The sequence below is a fragment of the Sciurus carolinensis genome, chromosome 6 (assembly GCF_902686445.1).
Source record: "Sciurus carolinensis chromosome 6, mSciCar1.2, whole genome shotgun sequence".
In the NCBI taxonomy this organism is placed as follows: Eukaryota; Metazoa; Chordata; class Mammalia; order Rodentia; family Sciuridae; genus Sciurus; species Sciurus carolinensis.
The window spans coordinates 156,118,111-156,137,613 of NC_062218.1; the positions used below are offsets into that span (position 1 = coordinate 156,118,111).

General features: G+C 42.4%; 1 protein-coding gene across 2 annotated transcripts in view; it reads left to right on the plus strand.

The window, feature by feature from the left end:
- The first annotated feature begins 7,231 nt into the window (after positions 1-7,231).
- Positions 7,232-19,503, plus strand: part of Rars1 (arginyl-tRNA synthetase 1) — a 33,194-nt gene continuing 20,922 nt past the window's right edge. The window contains exons 1-7 of one of the 2 annotated variants that reach the window (XM_047556473.1): positions 7,232-7,292; positions 9,007-9,141; positions 13,834-14,022; positions 15,484-15,592; positions 16,276-16,376; positions 17,129-17,250; positions 18,259-18,379. In XM_047556473.1, the coding sequence (XP_047412429.1) occupies positions 7,248-7,292; positions 9,007-9,141; positions 13,834-14,022; positions 15,484-15,592; positions 16,276-16,376; positions 17,129-17,250; positions 18,259-18,379 (822 nt within the window). In that variant the 5' untranslated portion in view covers positions 7,232-7,247. Of the gene's footprint in view, positions 7,293-7,820; positions 7,947-9,006; positions 9,142-13,833; positions 14,023-15,483; positions 15,593-16,275; positions 16,377-17,128; positions 17,251-18,258; positions 18,380-19,503 lie in introns of those variants that run through there. The other variant, XM_047556474.1, reaches the window with a different exon arrangement.

Here is a 19,503-nt window from a genome sequence, read left to right on the forward strand (position 1 = left end):
TTAAAGGTGAACATCATAGTTTCCACCTATGAATATCAACATCATCCCTAACTCAATTATAGTAAGTCCTGGAGCACAAGGATTGTGTCTCATGCTGTTTCTGTGACCCATTAGGCTACATCTGGCCATGGTTCCAGCCTCATGGGGCAAACAGGATTAGAAAGTGAAGCCAACCTGCAGACAGAAGCAGGGGCACTGGTGGGGGGAAGTGGAGGCATCCTGGGGGACAGAGCCTGAGTCCACTGATAGCAGCTCCTTACTATTTGTAGTCCTTTTGGTGAGCTGAGTCAAGAGGACCTGATCAAAACATTCAAGGTCATGAGATAAAATCGCTTCTCAGTTACACCTTCCATGTTGAGCCCTCCCGATCAGGGTCAGCCCCTCAGACCCCCATGACATTAGCGAAGCAGAGCTCTAAACGCCTTCCTGCTGTGTGGGAAAAGCTATGGGGAGCAACTTCTGCCACAAGAAGTGTGTCTGGGTGTCGTATCAGCAAATGGAGCCTTTGTGGGAAGAACCAGACCACCTCTGTGGAAATCAGAAGGGCCCCTTCCAGCCGTGGGGTTGAAACCTATAAACGGTTCACTGACAAATCACCAACACTTTAGGTTGTTTGCATAGGAAGAAATTAAAGAAGAAAGAAAGAAACATTCACTTGGAATTACGCATGAAGCTTCTCTGGAACCTTCAGGAAACCCGTCCAGAAATGTCAAATCAGCTGCTCAAGGTTACACAGATACTACAGAGCCAGAGCCAGGATGCAAATCCTATCTTCCAGCAAAATCTCGGTCTTTTCCAGCTGCAGCTTCTGCTCCACGGTGGTATTACCACATCACATGAAGCCTGCATCGTAGGAACTAGAACTTTTGATCTTGAAGGACAGAGCTATGGAGTCCTGCGCCCTCTGTATGAGCAGGGAGAAGGCAGGGCGCCAGGACCCCAGTCTGCCAAAGGACGCTCTGCAGACCTCACTGGCTCTGGCTGCCGAGGGTTACCTTTTGGACTCCGGATCTTTCATGACATTCACACTGACAGTCTCTGCATCCTGCCTCCCAAGAAGGCTACCGGATTCTTCTAGGTGCCTGTTGTCCCACCTACTCAGGAGGATGAGGCTGAACGATTGCTTGGGCCCACGAGTTCAAGACCAGCCTGCGCAACACAGCAAGACGCCATCCCCCCACCCCAAAATATTCCAACCCACTGTCCCCTTGTCAACCAGGCTGCAACCATGCTGGCCTGCCTTTGCCTCCTTTCCACCTGGAGGCTCTGCAGCTCCAGTTCCTTCTCCACCTCTCAGCGCAGCTCAGGCCTCACCCCTAGGGGGAGCCCTCTCCACCCAGGCACCCAGGTCACCGTCAGCCTCCGGTGTGAAGCTGGTGTGCATACTCCGGGCACTGTCTGCAGGGATGGGAACATCCTTCCTTGTCCGTCCGTCTCCAGAATGTAAGCTCTTACCACATCACCTGTGTGCAGTGCTTTCGGAGGGGCCTTGGTAAACACGGCAGAAGGAATCCCACGAATGAGATGAAGAGTCTGCCCAGATTTGCTCTCTAGCCCTCTGTCGTTCGCAGTCAGGAAGCAGTGAAGGTTCTAAGCGCAACCGGAGTACCCAAGGCTGTTTCGGCAGGTGCCAGCCTCTTTCATATCCAGCTTTGCACATCGTACCTGCCCCCAAACATGTGTAACCCTATGGCATAAACCTTAAGTGGTGACTGGACAATTACACAACGTTTAGATCCTTTGAAGGAAGTTAGATTGCCCCGAAATCAATTCTTGTAACAGTTTTATTATTATTATTATTATTATTATTATTATTATTATTAGGTACTAGGGATTGAAGCCAGGGGTGCTTAATCACCAAGACACACCCCCAGCCCCTTTTCTATTTTTTGATCTTGAGACAGGATCTTGCTAAGTTGCTGAGGCTGGCCTCGAACTTGCTGTCCTCCTGCCTCAACCTCCCAAGTCTCTGGGATCTGGTTAGTTTTATTACTTTAAGTGCTAATGCATACTATATAGCAGATCCCAAGGATTCACAAAAGCCATAGTAGCAAATCCTTCCACTCGCTACTGACCTAGGCACTGTACTTTGAGAACAAGTTTACTTATTTTAATTCATTTATACTTACAATAGGTAGGTGCTATTACAATTACGCCTGTTTTACAGTCGAGGAAACTGGCTCAAAGGGTTAAATCACCTGCCCAACATCACACGGCTGGTAAGTGACAGAAATAGGATTAAACCCAGTATATGTTTTTAAGACACATCAGGATAGGGGTAAGTCAACTTCACCCTCTGAAGCCGTGCTACACTGCCAGATTCTTCCACGTCCTTCCAGAGAGGCAATGCTCATCTAATTTCAGATGTGTACTTTTTCACCCCAAAACTATAATAAACACTTCTCATCTGGAAGCCTCCTCATTCTTTTTAATAACCACAGAGTCTGCTGAATAGATGATCTGTAAATCAATCAGAGGGCACTTAGGTTGTAGATAAGCACTTGCTTTTTCTAACAATGTCCTTTGTCTCCCTTTGCCCATACATCCTCGCACACATGTATGAGTGTATCTGTGGATAAATTACTGCGTCCTTTTCTTTTCCGCCCGTAGTGGGTGTTGAATGAGCCCAAGGCCTCATACCTGCTAGGCAAGTGCTCTGCCACCAAACTACATTCCCAGGCTTTTAAAAAGTCCATTATGAGACAGGATCTCACTAAGTTGCTGAGGCTGGTCTTGAACTTGTGATCATGCTGCCTCAGCCTCCCAAGCAGCTGGGATTACAGGCGTGTGCCACCACGCCTGACTTGCATGCATTTTTAAAATGCATCCTCAGAGCTCCATTATTATAAAGAAATTATAAAGTGCTCTCAGCTACTTGCTGTCTTCACTGCTTGAAGGGCAGAAAAAGATGGGACTTTGGAACCCAGAAGTCCTGAATTCTGTATGCAGACTGACCCTATTTCTAGCTGCAGGATTTTGAGCAAGATGTCACATCTGTCTTCATTAAGTGGTGTGAAGACTCGATGAGATAACACATTGTAGGGACTGAACAGAGCTAGGTTGTTAGGGCGTGGTGGGGAAGTTATGTTCTAGACACTTGTAGGAATAGCAAATCTTCATGCGTGGCCTCCAACATGTGAAGGCTTCTCCCAGGGCACTTGGGACTGAATAACTGCAGTAAGGAGCGTATGGTAAGTACAGTAGCAAGTTCACAGCCAACCCTGCCTATGACGCCGAAAGGCGAAGCTGATCAGAAAGAACAAGGACGCAGTTGGCACCCTAGCATTCGCTACCCACCCCGCTGTACATTTGACTGGTTTTATCTGCTGGCTGGGATGCTGGAGCGGCAAGGCAGCCCCCCGCGGATTCTTCTCACTCTTGGAGCCCCAGGGCCCCAGCAGTCCCTGACGGTGCAGATCCTCCATTACTACTCCGTGAAGAGAGAAGACGGAAGTTCTCCCTCCAGCGCTGCTGCTCTGGCCGGCGCAGCTGGCTGCGGTGATGACCAACGGCTTGATGCAGCGTCTCCCCAACGTGGGGCAAGATGCCACTGGTAGGTTGTGGGTAAAGGTTTCTATATTTATAACCATGTATTTATTTAAATACACTAATTAGCACACCTGTGAATTCATAGATACTACTACTTAGGAGGAGGAGAAGTAAAATTTTAAAGTAAATCAATTTAAAGAAAATTGCACTTAATATGATGGCGGGAGGGAATGGTGATAATGGAAACATCTGGAAAAGACTTGAGTTCATACAGGAGTAGGATTGCAGGTGGCCACCTAGCACAACCTCCCCATTTTACGGATGAAGAAAACCGAGGCCCAGGAGCTGTGGGTGCTGGAAATAGCATGAGCTCTTGGTGACCCAGGAAAAAGGGGCAGGGCTGAGATGCGGGGTTCGATTGTCTCCCTGCTCCTCGGCCTGGCGGCCCACCCAGGAGGCTGGCTTGGCGCATCTGAGGCAGTGTTTCGTATTCCCGCCTGCCCGCCCCACCCACTCTGTCCCCCCAGACCCACCGGCCCTTGGTTAGTCGTGTCTTCTGTGTAATCCCCCTGCCCACTTACACAAGAGGGACCCGCACTTGTGTGCCTTGCTAACACAGTGGGATCCCCCAGGGTCAGGCTGCACCTTTTTCAAGGCCTCCCTCCCGCTTAGCTAGGAGCCCTGACGGTCCTTCCCTTTCCCTGCATGCTCTCAAGAACTGCTGGTCCAGTAGGAAATGCAAGAGGCCCCAAGGCACCTGTGGCAGCAGCCCCTCCGCCTCGTTCAGAGCCCAGCCTCTGGGCGGCCCGTCCCCAGGCCTCGGCCATCTCTACTACTGACAGGACAGATTCGAGAGAGATCAGCGTGCATTCTAACCCTGTTACAGAACTCCAGGGGCGGCGGTGCCGCGGCCAGCACCTGGACCCAGGGCGCCGCCCTGCAAGCGCAGGCGCAGAAGGCCCGAGGCCATGCACTCGCCGGAGCCCGGTCCTTCTGCTGGGCCACGAGGCCTCTCTCACCTGGCCTGCCGTCCCCCTCCCACAGGCGTCCGGACGTCACCTCTAGAAACGCTTCCTCCCCGCCACCCCCGCCAGGCCCCCACGCGCCACCAACCCACGCAGGCTTTCCCAGGGCAAGTTCTCCCCCGCTGAAGGAGGCCATCGCTCCCCCTGGCCCAGACTGCTTCTCACGCCCCATGTCTTCCTCTTTGGATGCTCAGTTAGTCCCACAGCAAGTTGTCAATTCGACCTCCAAAATATAGAATGAAGGCATCCATTCCCCCCACCCGGACGGACGCTTCCAAGGTCTCTTCTAGTTTGTTTGAGCTGCTGTAACAAAGTAGCACAGAGAGGGTGGCTTAAACTATACCCATGTATTTTCTCACAGTCCTGGAGGCTGGACGTCTGAGGTCAAAATGTCAGTAGGCCAAACTATGGAACCAACCTGGCTGCCCTTCAACCTATGAGTACATAAAGAAAATGTGGGATATATATATACACAATGGAATATTACTCAGCTTTAAAGAAGAATGAAATTCTGGCATTTGCTGGTAAATGGATGGAGTTAGAGAATATCATGCTAAGTGAAATAAGCCAAACCCAAAAAACCAAAGACCGAATGTTTTCTCCAATATGAGGATGCTGATTCACAGTAAGTGGGAGGGGGAGCTAGGGAAGAATAGAGTTACTTTATATTAGGTATGAAGGGAGGGGAAGGGGTATGGGGGAAGGAATGATAATGAAGTGAAACAGACATTATTACCTCATGTACACGTATGACTGCATGATCGATATGATCCTACAATATGTATAATCAGAAAAATGAGATTATACTCCATTTATGTATGATCTATCAAAATGTATAAATGCATTCTACTGTCATGTTCAACTAATTAGAACAAATTTAAAAATTTTTTTTAAAATGTCAGTCGGCAAGAACGGTTTCTTCCTGGTCCCCTCTCCTTGGCCTGGAGATGGCTATCTTCCCCCAACTTCCGTGGTCTTGCCTGTGTATTCTGTGTCTGTATTCCAACCTCTTGCGAGGACAACAGCCATATTGGATTAGGACCCAGTCTCATGAACTTATTTTACCTTACTTACCTCTTTAAAGACCCTAACTTTAAATAGAGTCAACATTCTGAGGTCCCTGGGGGTTGGAATTTTAACACAGGAATTTGCAGGAAATACAACTTATCCTATAACACCTACCCATCAAACCCTCTCATTCCCCATTGTGAATAGAACCGAAATTTAAAGCCTCTTCCTTAACTTGGTGGGGAGGCTGAAGCAGGAGGATTGCAAGTTCAAGGCCAGCCTCAGAAATGTAGCAAGACCCTATCTCAAAATTAAAAAAAAAAAAAAAAAAAGTAAAAAGGACTTGGGATGTAACTCAATGGTAGAGCACTCCTGGGCTCAATACCCATTACCAAACAACAACAACAAAACCTTATAATTTGAAACAATAGGGATAAACCCAGAGGCCATTATGCAAAGTGAAATAAGCCAGGCAAGAAGGACAAAGGCTGATTGACCTCACTTTATGTGGACTCAAAAGTCAAACTCACAGAAGCAGAAGGTAGCATGGTGGTTATCAGGGACTAAGGCGGGGAAAACAGAGATGCAAAGGGTACGGACTTGCAGTTTAGCAGGATGAATAAATTCTGGAGATCTAATGTTTAACATGGTGATTTAGTTGATTGATTGAGATGAGATCTCACTAGGTTGCCCAGGCTGGATCAAATTCCTGTTCTCAAGTGATCCTCCTACCTCCACCCCTGAGGATCTAGCATGATAACTCTAAATAATACTGTATGGTATACTGGAAACATCCTAAGAGAGTAGATCTCAAATGTTCTCAACACAAAATGATAACCATGTGATGTGATGGGTATGTTAGTTAGCTTGACTGTGGTAATCATTTCACGGTGCACACATGGTTCAAAACTGGTCGCATACCATTAATGTACACAATTTTAGTTGTCAATTATATCTCAATAAAGCTGAGAAATATATTAAAATATATTTAAAAGATTTTAACTCAAAAGCACCTGCTCAGAGAGGCTTTCTCTGACTCAAATCTCTCCATCACATTACTTTCCTGGCAATTAAAACTCCATTTATGTATGATCTATCAAAATGTATAAATCCATTTTACTGTCATATACAACAAATTAGAACAAATTTTTAAAATTTTTTAAGAAGAAAAAAAACTAGAACAAATTAGAACAAATTTTTAAAATTTTTTAAGAAGAAAAAAAACTGGGATTGTCACTTACTTTACTCTCTCTCCACTCTAAACTGTAGTCCTCATGGGAGCGAGGTCCTGGTCTGTTTTCTCTATATCCCCAAAGCCAGGAAAAGCATCTGACATATTACCATGCACAATAAATGTTTGTTGAATGAATGGATGGAGTTATTAGTTCTGTGCCCATTTCACGGAGGAGCAAACTGAGGCTCTTGAGGGACAGAGGTTCTCCATAAGTCCCTATAACCGAGACAGCCCAAGCACAGAGTAGCCCTGGTGGGATTCCCCTGGAATCTTCTGCCCTCCGCTCTACATTCCAGGCCTGCAGTCCGGCTCCTGGCGGACCTCCCCCCGCCTTCTGCTCGCAGTGTCGCCTGGATCCCGCCAGGGGGCAGCAGAGACGGTAGCCCTAGAACTACTCGAGCCCTTGGGGGCCCGGGGAGGGGTTTCCGCTTCCGGACATCGCTAGCTATTTCCGCTTCCGGCCACTTGGCGTGAAAGGCGCTGACGGGAGGATGGACGCTCTAGTGGCTCAGTGCTCCGCGCGGCTGCTGCAGCAGGTGTGTCGCCTGGGACCGGCGGAAAGGCTCGGAGCGGAGGGACCTGGCCCCGGCTCCTGCCCGAGCGGCGCTGGGTGCAGCGGCAGCGAGGCAGGATCTCGGGTCCCAGACGCGGGCGCCCAAGTCCCGAGCCCCTGGCCTGCGATGCCGAGACACATACTTCCCCCGGGGGCTGTTTCCTCTTAGGTGGGAGAGGGAAGGGGTGGGAGAGGGAAAGATCGACCATTGCAAGGCTCGTGTGACCGTGCTGGTCAGAGATGTGGCCGGCCCCGCCCTCCCGGGCCGCGCCGAGGTGGCTTCTCCGGTGGACTGGAGCCACGGTCCCCTCCTCCCCGCACACATCTGTGCTGCCTTAGGACTCGCGGCGCGACGGCGGTGTGGGCGAGAAAGAGCAGCCGAGCTGCGTCCTGCGACCCTGAGCAGGGGAAATCCTAAGGGGCTGCACGCCTGGCTCATTGTCGGATAATGGGGCGGGGGTTGCTCTCTGCCTTCGGCGTCCGTGGGGAAAAAGGGCCCCAACTTGTGAAAGCGAAAGTGGGTCCTGCTTCATTTCCTTCTATGTCCAGGTGGGAAGAGGTGGTAGGAGAACCGTTTCTCGTACTCTCTCCTATTACAGGAACTGCTTTGTGCTAGATCAGCAGTCACAAAGTACAGGTGGGTCAGATACATGGACAAGCTCCTTGCTCTTCTGAGCCACGTGTTTATGGCTGTGGGGGACGTAGTACTGCTTCACTGGGTTGTGATGAGATTCATAAAGATGATTTCTTAGAGGTGCCCAGCGCCTGGAACAGTGTGTGCTCCTTCATGGCAATTTTTTTTTTTTTTTAATTTGGTTGTAGTACTTGATAAATATTCTGAAATTTCAGGTGAAAACTCTCCCCTGGATTTTGCAGTTAAGTTAGAAGCTTTCTTTCTGGATTTTCATGGCATTCATTTTTGAAGTTAATGTACAAAACCTGGCCTAGGGCCTAAGTCACTGGAAATAGAGAGGCAGAAATGGGAAAATTGCTTAGCCCCGGAAAGGGTAAAAGGTAGATAGATTCTCGAGCTATATTGAATGTGACAGAAGGTGTTTTGCAGTACTTGAAATCAAACCCAAGGTCCCATGATACTAGGAAAGTGCGCCACACCCCCAGTCCAGGTGTTTGGTTTTTAGAGTATCAAGTCATAAAATTTAGAAATAGAGGTAGGTTAGTCAGCGGAAACTTAACTAATACTCTGACAGGGTCGTTTGTTGAGCTGAAGAAAGAAACTAGGCACAAAGCTTATTCCATTCTTTCCTTTTGAGGTACTGGGGATTGAACCAAGGGTCTCATGCATGTTAGGCAAGTGCTCTACTACTGAGCTGCAGCCACAGCCCTTTTTATTTTTCATTTTGAGACAGGTTCTTGTCTTGCTAAATTTCTCAGACTGGCCTTGAACTTGTGTTCTTCCTGCCTTAGTGTCCTGAATTGCTAGGATGACAGGAGTGGGCCATTATGCCCCTCTTATACCATTCTTGATCATTCCTGGTTCCCTAAGACACACACTTAGTTTTATCTTATCAAGGATAAAATGCAAGAGTTTCAGAGAAGGAAAAATCACAACTTGTCAAAGAGAAAATCCATTCTCATCATCTCTGCCTTGTCTTATGGAGAAGGGAAATGAAGTAAAGTTACTAGATTGTAGAAGCCATCTGTCACACTGGACTGAATAATTACCTTTCCTTTTATAGGAAAAAGAGATTAAGTCTCTAACTGCTGAAATTGACCGGTTGAAAAACTGTGGCTATTTAGAAGCTTCTCCAAATTTGGAGCAATTGAGAGAAGAAAATTTAAAGTTGAAGTATCGACTGAATATTCTTCGAAAGGTGGGTACTCCGGGTGTTTTTTAAAATCTTTGTAACTGAAGAGTCTGTAAGTGTACCCTGTGGAAATTAGACAAAGGAAGAGAGAAACCCTGTGCTTTTCCTGCATTAAACAAGCTAGAACTTGTAGTTGATGCTTATGATGAAGAAGTCGGTATTGTCGTATCCTTCTAGGACCCCTCAGAATGTTTCATCTTACAAACGTTTAGCTAGCTTAAAGTAGCTAAACCTTACTTACTTGAGTAAGTAGGGTTGAGATATTTCTTTCAACAGCTTATGCCTGTGTTTTTTTTTTTTAGAAAACATTTTCAGTTTTGAAATCTCTGCCACTGTCATAAAGGAGATATTTTTAAATACACCCGCATACCTTCTCTACCTGAGTGGGTTATTTTATAGTTTAATTTTTATATTATGTTTTCAGCATCATTTGGGGTTTTTTTCCACTTAATATTTCCAGATTTTTTTTTTTTTTTTTTTTTTTTTTTTTTTTTTTAATGAATCTTGTTCTCTGTTTATTTAATGGCTTCACAATCCAACAGTGGTTATCAGTTTGGTCAAAAATAAAATAGCTTGAAGTTTTTGGCCTGCTTTTCCAGTTTCCTGATGACACATCCCAGAGTATGATCTCATTCCCATAATTGTTCTCCTATGTGTGGGTATTAGTTTCAGGCCAGTTTCGTGGTCTTTACCTTTTCCCTCCAAAGGTGACTCGTGTCTACTCACTTTGTACTCTGCCTACCCCATTCCTGTGACCTTTTATTGCCTATTCGTGATCTGCTGTGCTTGAAAGAGCTTTGTCTTTGAATCTTCTAAAATAACATATTACTTTTTCATGGAATCTCCTCCTACAAAAAAAAATCTTTCTGGTTTTATCGTTTGTTCTGCATTCATTTATTTATAGTGAATTCTCTTATATTTTTAATTAAAAACTATGTGCTAACACAATAAGGGAAATATATACTAAAGACGGTTCTGTGTATTCTAATGCTCATCTCTGTAACAAATTAGCTCTCACGTGTAGATAGGAGAATGCTGTCCATGCAATGAGGAAGCTGCTTTGGTTCACATCAGCTGAACAAGGTACACAACCAACTGAAAAGAGCAAGCCACAGGAATAAAGTACTCTGTGTGATGACCATTCACCCTGCCTGACTCATTTTGGGCACATGCTGTAACTAGAAGCATTACTGGATGGTGGGGAAGCACTTTACCCTTGTTCTGTCATTATCTTGGCACTAGCCTCAGTTTTCCTCATGCCCACTTCCATTGAGCTGTCAGTATCTTTTTAAGGTAAAATCTTAAATGTAGTATTTACTAAGTATTACAGGTACTTTCCCACTGATGATTTTAAGATTGCTGTTATGATAGTACTGCTGATACAGAATCACATAGATTTTGAGTAATCTTCTAATCTTAATTTCCTTAAAAGTTATTATTTTAGGATGTAATTTTTTGCATAATATGAAGTTTTTCAGAATGCTTATTTCAAGTTATAAGAGATGCTCCTAGCATATGTAATATCTGTTACCCTCTTGGAGCTTACCATCTGGGGGGAGAAAAAAACTCGCATATATGAAACAAAGTGTTACATTTATTTTAATCAGATATAAATTTGGTGCATAAATCAGAGTGGTTGCTATGTATGTATGTTTAATATATATGCACACACATTTAGAACATGCATATATACCAATACCCCTATCATTTAAAATATTTAAATTTATTATAGTAGATTTTGGGTCTTAAGAGCATATCTAAATAATTTTAGTGTTTGCTATTAGAAATCTTTAGATTGTGAAAAGCATGTCTTTCATCTTTTAAAGCACTCTCACGTTGGGGAATTATTGATCAACTAAAATTTTAAAATCAGGTTTTTGGTGAGTTTAAAATATTATTTCTTCATAGGGTAGATAGAGATGAGAATATGTAGAACTTACACTCTATTCCAATACTCCGTTTGAATCTTGGCTTTGAAATTTTTTATTTTTTTTTAATTTTTTTTAGTTGTAGGTAAACACAGTACCTTTATTTTATTTTTATGTGGTGCTGAGGATCAAATCCAGGGCCTCACACATACTAGGCAAGCACTCTAACACTGAGCCACAACGCCAGCCCCCAATTTATTCTTATGTTTGGCAAATTACCTAATCTCTAGTTCACATGTAATGATGATAGTAAACTCGAATTTTGTTGTGTAGATGGAGTTAAATAACATAAATACAGCACTTAGCTCAGATTTTTATATAAAAGTTTATATCTGACTGTTGTTACCATTACTTTCACACCTTGTGTGTGTGTGTGTGTGTGTGAGAGAGAGAGAGAGAGAGAGAGATGCTATGTGTGATGCTGGGGATTGAATACACGACTTCTCTTACGTTAGGCAAGTGTTCTACATCCCCAACCCTTTTATTTTGATTGAGAAAGATCTTGCCAAATTGTGTAGGCTGGCCTTGAACTTGAACTTGTGATCCTCTTGCCTTTGCTTCCTGAGTAGCCAGGACTACAGTCTTGCCCTGACCTCTGTTGATATTTTGATTAACATAAGTGTTTTCATTAAAAGCATATGTGTTCGTTCATGTGTGTCGGGCAGGGGGTGCTGTGATTGAACACAGGGCCCAAACATGCTGGACAAACACAAGGTTTGTGTTTGTGAGGGCCGTCCCCATCACCATGCTCTTTTTTTTTTTTTTTTTTTTTTTTTTTGAGACAGGGTCTCATTAAATTGCCCAGGCTGGCCTCAAACTTGTGATCCTCCTGCCTCAGCATCCCAAGGAGCTGGGTTTACAGATGTGTACCACCACTGCCAGCTTGCATTTTTTTTTTGATAACCTGCTATATGTGAGGTCCAATGCTAGGTGCCAGGGTTAGAGGCATGAATTAGACATCTGCATCCAGCAGTATAACAGTGGAGATGGATAATTTTATGAAAGTGTAAGTGCAGTAATAGAGGTAATTGTGTACTATCTTAAATGAATAGGAGATAGAGGTAGAGCCAACATCGGTATTATTTATAGTAAGACAAAACTACCTGTTTTTCTGGAATATTGATATTCCCATTTATTTCATGCCCTGAAGAAGTCAGCATTTTTTTTTTAATTTTTATTGTAAACAAATGGGATACATGTTGTTTCTGTTTGTACATGGAGTAACAGCATACCATTTGTGTAATCATACATTTACATAGGGCAATGGTGTTTGATTCATTCTGTTATTTTTCCTTCCCCCCCACCCCTCCCTTCCCTCTATACAGTCCCTCCTTCCTCCATTCTTGCCCCCCTCCCACCCCCCATTATGTGTCATCATCCGCTTATCACTGAGATCATTCGTCTTTTGGATTTTTTGAGATTGGCTTATCTCACTTAGCATGATATTCTCCAATTTCATCCATTTGCCTGAAAATGCCATAATTTTATTATTCCTTATAGCTGAGTAATATTCCATTGTATATATATATACCACAGTTTCTTTATCCATTCATCAATTGAAGAACATCTAGGTTGGTTTCACAGTCTGGTTATTGTGAATTGAGCAGCTGTGAACATTGATGTGGCTGCATCACTGTAGTATGCTGATTTTAAGTCCTTTGGGTATAGGCCGAGGAGGGGGATAGCTGGGTCAAATGGTGGGTCCATTCCAAGTTTTCTAAGGAATCTCCACACTGCTTTTCAGAGTGGCTGCACTAATTTGCAGCCCCACCAGCAATGGATGAGTGTACCTTTTTCCCCACATCCACGCCAACACCTATTGTTGCTTGTATTCTTGATAATCGCCATTCTAATTGGGGTGAGATGGAATCTTAGTGTAGTTTTGATTTGCATTTCTCTTATTAGTAAAGATGGTGAACATTTTTTCATATGTTTGTTGCTTGCTTGTAGATCTTCTTCTGTGACATGTCTGTTAATATCCTTAGCCCATTTGTTGATTGGGTTATTTGTATTCTTGGTGTAGAGTTTTTTGAGTTCTTTATATATTCTGGAAATTAGTGCTCTATCTGAAGTATGAGTGGCAAAGATATTCTCCCACTCTGTAGACTCTCTCTTCGCATTACTGATAGTTTCCTTTGCTGAGAGAAAGCTATTTACTTTGAATCTATCCCAGTTATTGATTCTTGCTTTTATTTCTTGAGCTATGGGAGTCCTGTTAAGGAAGTCTGATTCTAAGCCAACAAGTTGAAGATTTGGACCTACTTTTTAGAAGTCAGCATTTTGATGGAGAGAGTGCTTGTTTTGTTTAGTTTTTGTCCAATGCGTTTCACTTCCAGTATTTGATATGAAGTGATTCAGGACTGGTTTTATACTTGTTAACTCAGAGCTTTGGAGATGCTGAGGAAAAGATTCAGTCCTTTTTACTTCCTCCAGTTCCTTTTTTCAGGGGAGGGAGGGTCATGCTAAAGATAAAACCAAAGCCTTGCACCTGCTAGGCAGTTGTTCTGCCACTGAGCTGTGCCCCAGTCCCCAGCTCCTTCCCAGATTCTATTCTGATAAAACAAATGTGAAAAGTAAGATCTCATTTCCAAGCATGCTTTAGATGCCCTGGGATGGGCTTGTCCTACTCCCTGTCAGAGGTAAGAGACGATCACACCATGAGTAAATTTTCTGTTCTGATTTTTCTCAAGACATTTGAAAGTTTCTGACACATTTGGGGACATTATTTTACGATGGTACTTTGTTAACACATTTCCATTCTTTTTTGCAGAGTCTTCAGGCAGAGAGGAACAGACCAACTAAAAATATGATTAACATCAACAGCCGCCTACAAGAAGTCTTTGGCTGTGCCATTAAGGCTGCATATCCAGACCTGGAAAATCCTCCTCTGATAGTCACACCAAGTCAGCAGCCCAAGTTTGGGGACTATCAGTGTAATAGTGCCATGGGCATTTCTCAGGTGATGTGTTGTTATGACTCACTCTGGGTGATTTGATTCTCTTAGGTATGGTCATCATCATTACCATTTACATAAATGATAGCAGGTTGTTGTATCCTTAATGAAAAGGACATTTCCCAGTTTGAAAAACTAAGCCAGGTGTGGTAGCACACCTATAATCCCAGCAGCTACAGAGGCTAAGGCAGGAGGATCACAAGTGCAAGGCAAACCTCAAAAACTTAATGCGACCTTGTCTCAAAATTTAACATAAAAAGAACTGGGGTGTGGGGATGTGGCTCAGTGGATACGCACCCCTGGGTTCAACCCCTGGGTTCAACCCCTGGTACCAGGGGCGGGAACAAAACTTGAGGAAAGAGTTATATGTTCCTAATGTTCTTTATTTAAAAATAAATTGTTTTTTTTGTTTTGTTTTGTTTTGTTTTTTAATTCTCATTATATAAGGGCAGTGTTTGGTACTGTTTTGCTATGGTTTTTCCTGGTATGTCTGGGATTGCTGAGTGTTTTAATGACTGTTGGAAAGTGAGAAATTAAGAGTTAGCCAGTTACTGGTGCCTGGCATGCTAGTGCATGCCTGTAATCTCAGTGACTTGGCAGACTGAGGCAGGAGGAATTGCAAGTTCAAGGCCAGCCTCAGCATCATAGCAAGACCTTCAACAACTTAGTGAGGCCCTGTCTCAAAATAAAAAGGACTGGGAATGTAACTCAATGGTAAATTGCCCCAGAGTTTGATCCAAAACAAAAAAGCCAATTACTAACTAGCATTCCATCAAATATTTGGCACAGTGGTGCATCTTTGACTTAGGCTTGCGTGTTTCGTTTTTAAAAAGAGGAGTTGTCTCCCCACCCAACACCTTCTGTTTTGTTTTGTTTTGTAGTATTATACCTCTGCACTGCATCCCCACCCCTTTCAAAATTTTGAGACAAGGTCTAAGTTGCCCCAACTGATTTGAACTTGGGAATCCTCCTGCCTCAGTCTCCCAAGGAACTGGGATTGTAAGCTTATGCCACCAGCCTGACCTAGTTTCCCATTTTGAATAGCTACATTATCTAATGTGTCTCTGGTTGATTACACCAGGCTTGTTATGTCTTTTTGCTTTCCTTTTTTTTGTTGTTGTTGAATATGAAGGGTTCACTATAACAAGTCCAGACCTCTTTCTGTGGGTCCTGTTTATTACTCGGTTCTGAATATTGCATACTTTAATGACTTGACAATCAGAAATATAAATATGCTAGACTCTGGCTTCATAACTATAGACTTTTTCTTTCTTAAAAAGGTACAGGTATGTGTGTATGACTCATTTTGAAGTGTAGATCATGTAGTTTTGCCAGTTTTCTATTCTCGTGGCACTATTGATACTTTCTGCATTTTGATGAGTTTCTTGCAAAAAGCAAATATTTCATCTCATGCATTTCCAAGTAATTTGCTGAAATCTGTTGTGTAACTTTTATATTGTGTTACAGATGCTCAAAACCAAGGAACAGAAAGTTAATCCAAGAGAAATTGCTGAAAACATCACCAGACACCTGCCAAACAATGAATGTATTGAAAAAGTTGAAATTGCTGGTCCTGGTATGATAAAATGTGATCCTTCTTAATAGTTGTATTGATGATAAATTCTTTTTGAAATTTAAAAAAAGAAAGAAAATAAGAAACACTATTAAAACTCACATGCTGAGGCTGGGCATGTAGCTCTTTGGTCCATAGAGCACTTACTTAGCATTTGTGAGGCCCTAAGTTCAATACCCAGCACCACCACAAAAAAAGAAGAAAAAAAGAACAAGCAAAAGAACACTTCTACACTGAACAAGATGGGAGAGCACCTTGACTGCAAGTTAGAATATTGAGTTTTTCGTCTAGACTTCACTATTTAGCTGCCTGATCTTGGGCAAGTTACTTTGACTCCCTGTGGTTTGGTTTCCATCAGCAATAAGGGGAGAGATAATGGCTAAAAGATCTGTGGCAAAAGATCCTCTTTTCTGTCAAGAGATGAACAAATCATCTGCCCCAGTTGAAAAGGCCCTGAATTAAGTAGGAAGCTCTCAGAGCAGTGAAGGTTTGAAATAGATACTGAGACAGGAAATTATAAGAGGGCCTAAGTGAGGATGTTGGGTAATGTTGAAATCCCAAAGTGTTTTATCAAAGCCAGATGAACTTTCTGAAGCCAACATAAGTGAAATTGAGAAAATCCTTGGGAGTAAGCAGTCATTCAAGATGGGAGACTATCTGAAATTTTCTCTTCCATTGTTCATTAGGTTTTATTAACGTCCATCTAAGAAAGGATTTTGTATCAGAACAGTTGACCAATCTTCTGGTGAATGGAGTTCAACTACCTGCCATTGGAGAGAGAAAAAAGGTATATATAAAGTCTTCTGTTGATAGAGTAGTTCCTTAGAAGTTTGTGAAGAGTGCTGTAACTAGGAATGACTTTCACTTTTTTATTGACACAATCATTAATATTTGAGGTGAATGTAATTGTGAAATAGTATTTCTAAGCAGTCTTAGGAGTTTTTTAAACTTCATTTCATGATTTTTTTTTTGGGGGGAGGTGGGGTACTGGGGATTGAACCTGGGGACTTTGAACCACTGAGCTACATCCCCAGCCCTGTTTGTATTTAATTTAGAAACAGAGTCTCACTGAGTTGCTTAGTGCCTCGTTGTTGCTGAGGCTGCCTTTGAACTCAAAATTCTTTGTCTCAACCTCCTAAGCTGCTGGGATTACAGGCATGCACTATGATGCCTGACCATTTCATAAGTTTTTTTTTTTTTTTAAAACACCTTTCTTTTATTTACTTATTTTTATGTGGTGCTGAGGATTGAACCCAGTGTCTCACATGTGCTAGGCAAGTGCTCTACCACTGAGCTACAACCCCAGCCCCTTAAGGTAGCTACCTAATACAAATCAGGCATTACGAAAATAGACAGTAATTTGTATAAATGAATTTGATTCTTTTTCAGTTACATATGTACACGTAGATCCATCAGGAAGTCTAGTATAGTTTAATTATAACCCAGACTGATATTTAGGTATGAGTTTATTATTAAATGGTAGTATATTAACAGAATAAAATGTTTATGCTCCTTTTTTCTTTTTCTTGTCTATCTCAGGTTGTAGTTGACTTTTCCTCTCCCAATATAGCTAAAGAAATGCACGTAGGCCACCTCAGGTCAACTATCATAGGAGAGAGTATGTGCCGCCTCTTTGAATTTGCAGGCTATGATGTGCTAAGGTATGTGTTCGTGCATGTATTTTCAAATTGCTTTCTTCTCCCCCTCCCCCCGCCAAGTGTTGGGGATTGAATCCAAGTCCACACACTTGCTGGGCAAGTGTTCTACCACTGAGCTATATCCCCAACTCTGGAAATTTCTAGAAAATGAAACATCTTACTTGAGAAAGCAATCCTTTGGTTAAGTCAGTGGTTCATAATCTTAATTTTTCTTTACAATCGCCAGTTAAGCTTTTTAATATGTCCTGGACATCTCCTTTGAACTGTTTTTACTTTGTTACTCTTGAACCAAGAACAAACCTCCTTCACTCATTCTGCAGATATTTCTCTTCTTGAGTACCTCCTGTATGCCAAGATTTTATTTTCCCCAGTAATGGAAGGGACAGGCAAGAAACATTGTTGGGCCTTTAGAGCCATGGTAGAAAATTGGGGTTTTATTTCAAGTCTAGTGGGAAGCCATTGGAAAACAGTGGGAGTCTAATTAAAGATTACTCTGGTTACCATGAAGCAAATAAGGGAAACAGTGATAAATGAGCATCATATCATTGTCATCTACTTGAGTGAATCTGATGGTTTGGAATTAGATAGAGTGAAGAATTTTTTCCATTGTTATTTAGGAATCATTGGTCTAACTTACACTAAATCAATTGATTGAAAGTTAAGTTTACATAAAATTGTGAGAATGACTAAAATTGATTCAACTGTGATTGTCCTAATTCATTACACTCTAAACAGATTGCAGTCCACTGTTAAGAATTTATTCAGTAAATCTTAGTGACCTGCTGTTTGTAGCCTCTGTTACTAGGTTTACAGAGTTAAAAGTAACCGACAAAGGCTTTGCTTCTTACGATGTTTGCAGCCCACTTGAGGAAGTAACCAAGTCAACAGTTACTACATGTCATACACTACCTCTTAAATGTTAGTAATTTCTAATGGAATGTGCTTCCTTTTATTTAATTTAAACATCTTTGTCATTTTGCAAATTATTTTATGTTCTCTGATTGGCATTAGGTTAAATCATGTAGGAGATTGGGGGACCCAGTTTGGCATGCTCATTGCTCACCTGCAGGATAAATTTCCAGATTATCTGACAGTCTCACCTCCTATTGGGGATCTTCAGGCTTTTTATAAGGTTTGATACCATTTATCATATTATTTGTGTCTGTCACTTGTCATAATTATCCATCTTCCTTGGGAAGTTCAGAATATTTGAAACTACTGTAGAGCTAAATGGGGTAGATAAAGTTGGTAAACTGGAAGTCATGGTTTCACCCATACAGAAGTGACACTCTTGAACTTGAATTACTGAACATGTAAACTTGTTTATGTACTTTGGCCTCACCATGACAATATCATACCACATGAAAATGAAAGCTATTTCACTGAGTTTACCTACTTGAAAAACTAAATTCTTTGATTCCTAGATCCATTGCACTCGGGTTTATTCTGTTTTGTTTTTGTAGTTCTGGGGACTTAACCCAGGGGCACTAGACTACTGAGCTATAGCCCTATCCCTTTTATAATTTTTTTCTTTTTAATTTTGAGTCTTGTTCAGTTGCCCAGTCTGACGGGAAACTTGAAATCCTGCAACCTCAACCCCTTGAATAGCCAGGATCATAGACATCCACCCTCATGCTAGCCATTGCACTTGGTTTTGTAAAAGTTGTATAATGCAGCAGGATCCCTCACATTTGGAAAAAGGCTACTCACCCCTTTATACATATTTTTTTGTTGTTGGTGTTAGGTTAAAATTTAAATTGTATCTATTATCTGTTGTCGAGTGAATACGTTCATTTGTTCTTTGCAGTACTGGGGATTGAACCCAGGGTCACTCTACCACTAAGCTATGTCCCCAGCCTCCAACCAACCACCCACCTAACTTTTTTAAGACAGGTTTTCTCTGAGTTGTTGAATTTGGCCTCAAACTTGGGATCCTCTTGCTTCAGCCTCCCAAATATATGGGATTATAGGCAGAAGCCACCAAGCCATGCAGGGGCTTATTAAGAAAATACATTTTAAGTGTTTAAGACATTTTGAGTATTTTAAAAATAGTAAGTATATATAAAAAAGCTTTTAGAAGACATTTATACATCCATAATTTTAAATCACCCACAGTGGTCACCTTCCTTTGATTCTTTGACTGATGCATACACATTTATTTTATCATTTATCATAGTTTAGTGCTTATTTAACATTGCATATTTTTACATATTACTTTGTCATAACTACACATTACTTTGTTGGTTTGGTGTGTGT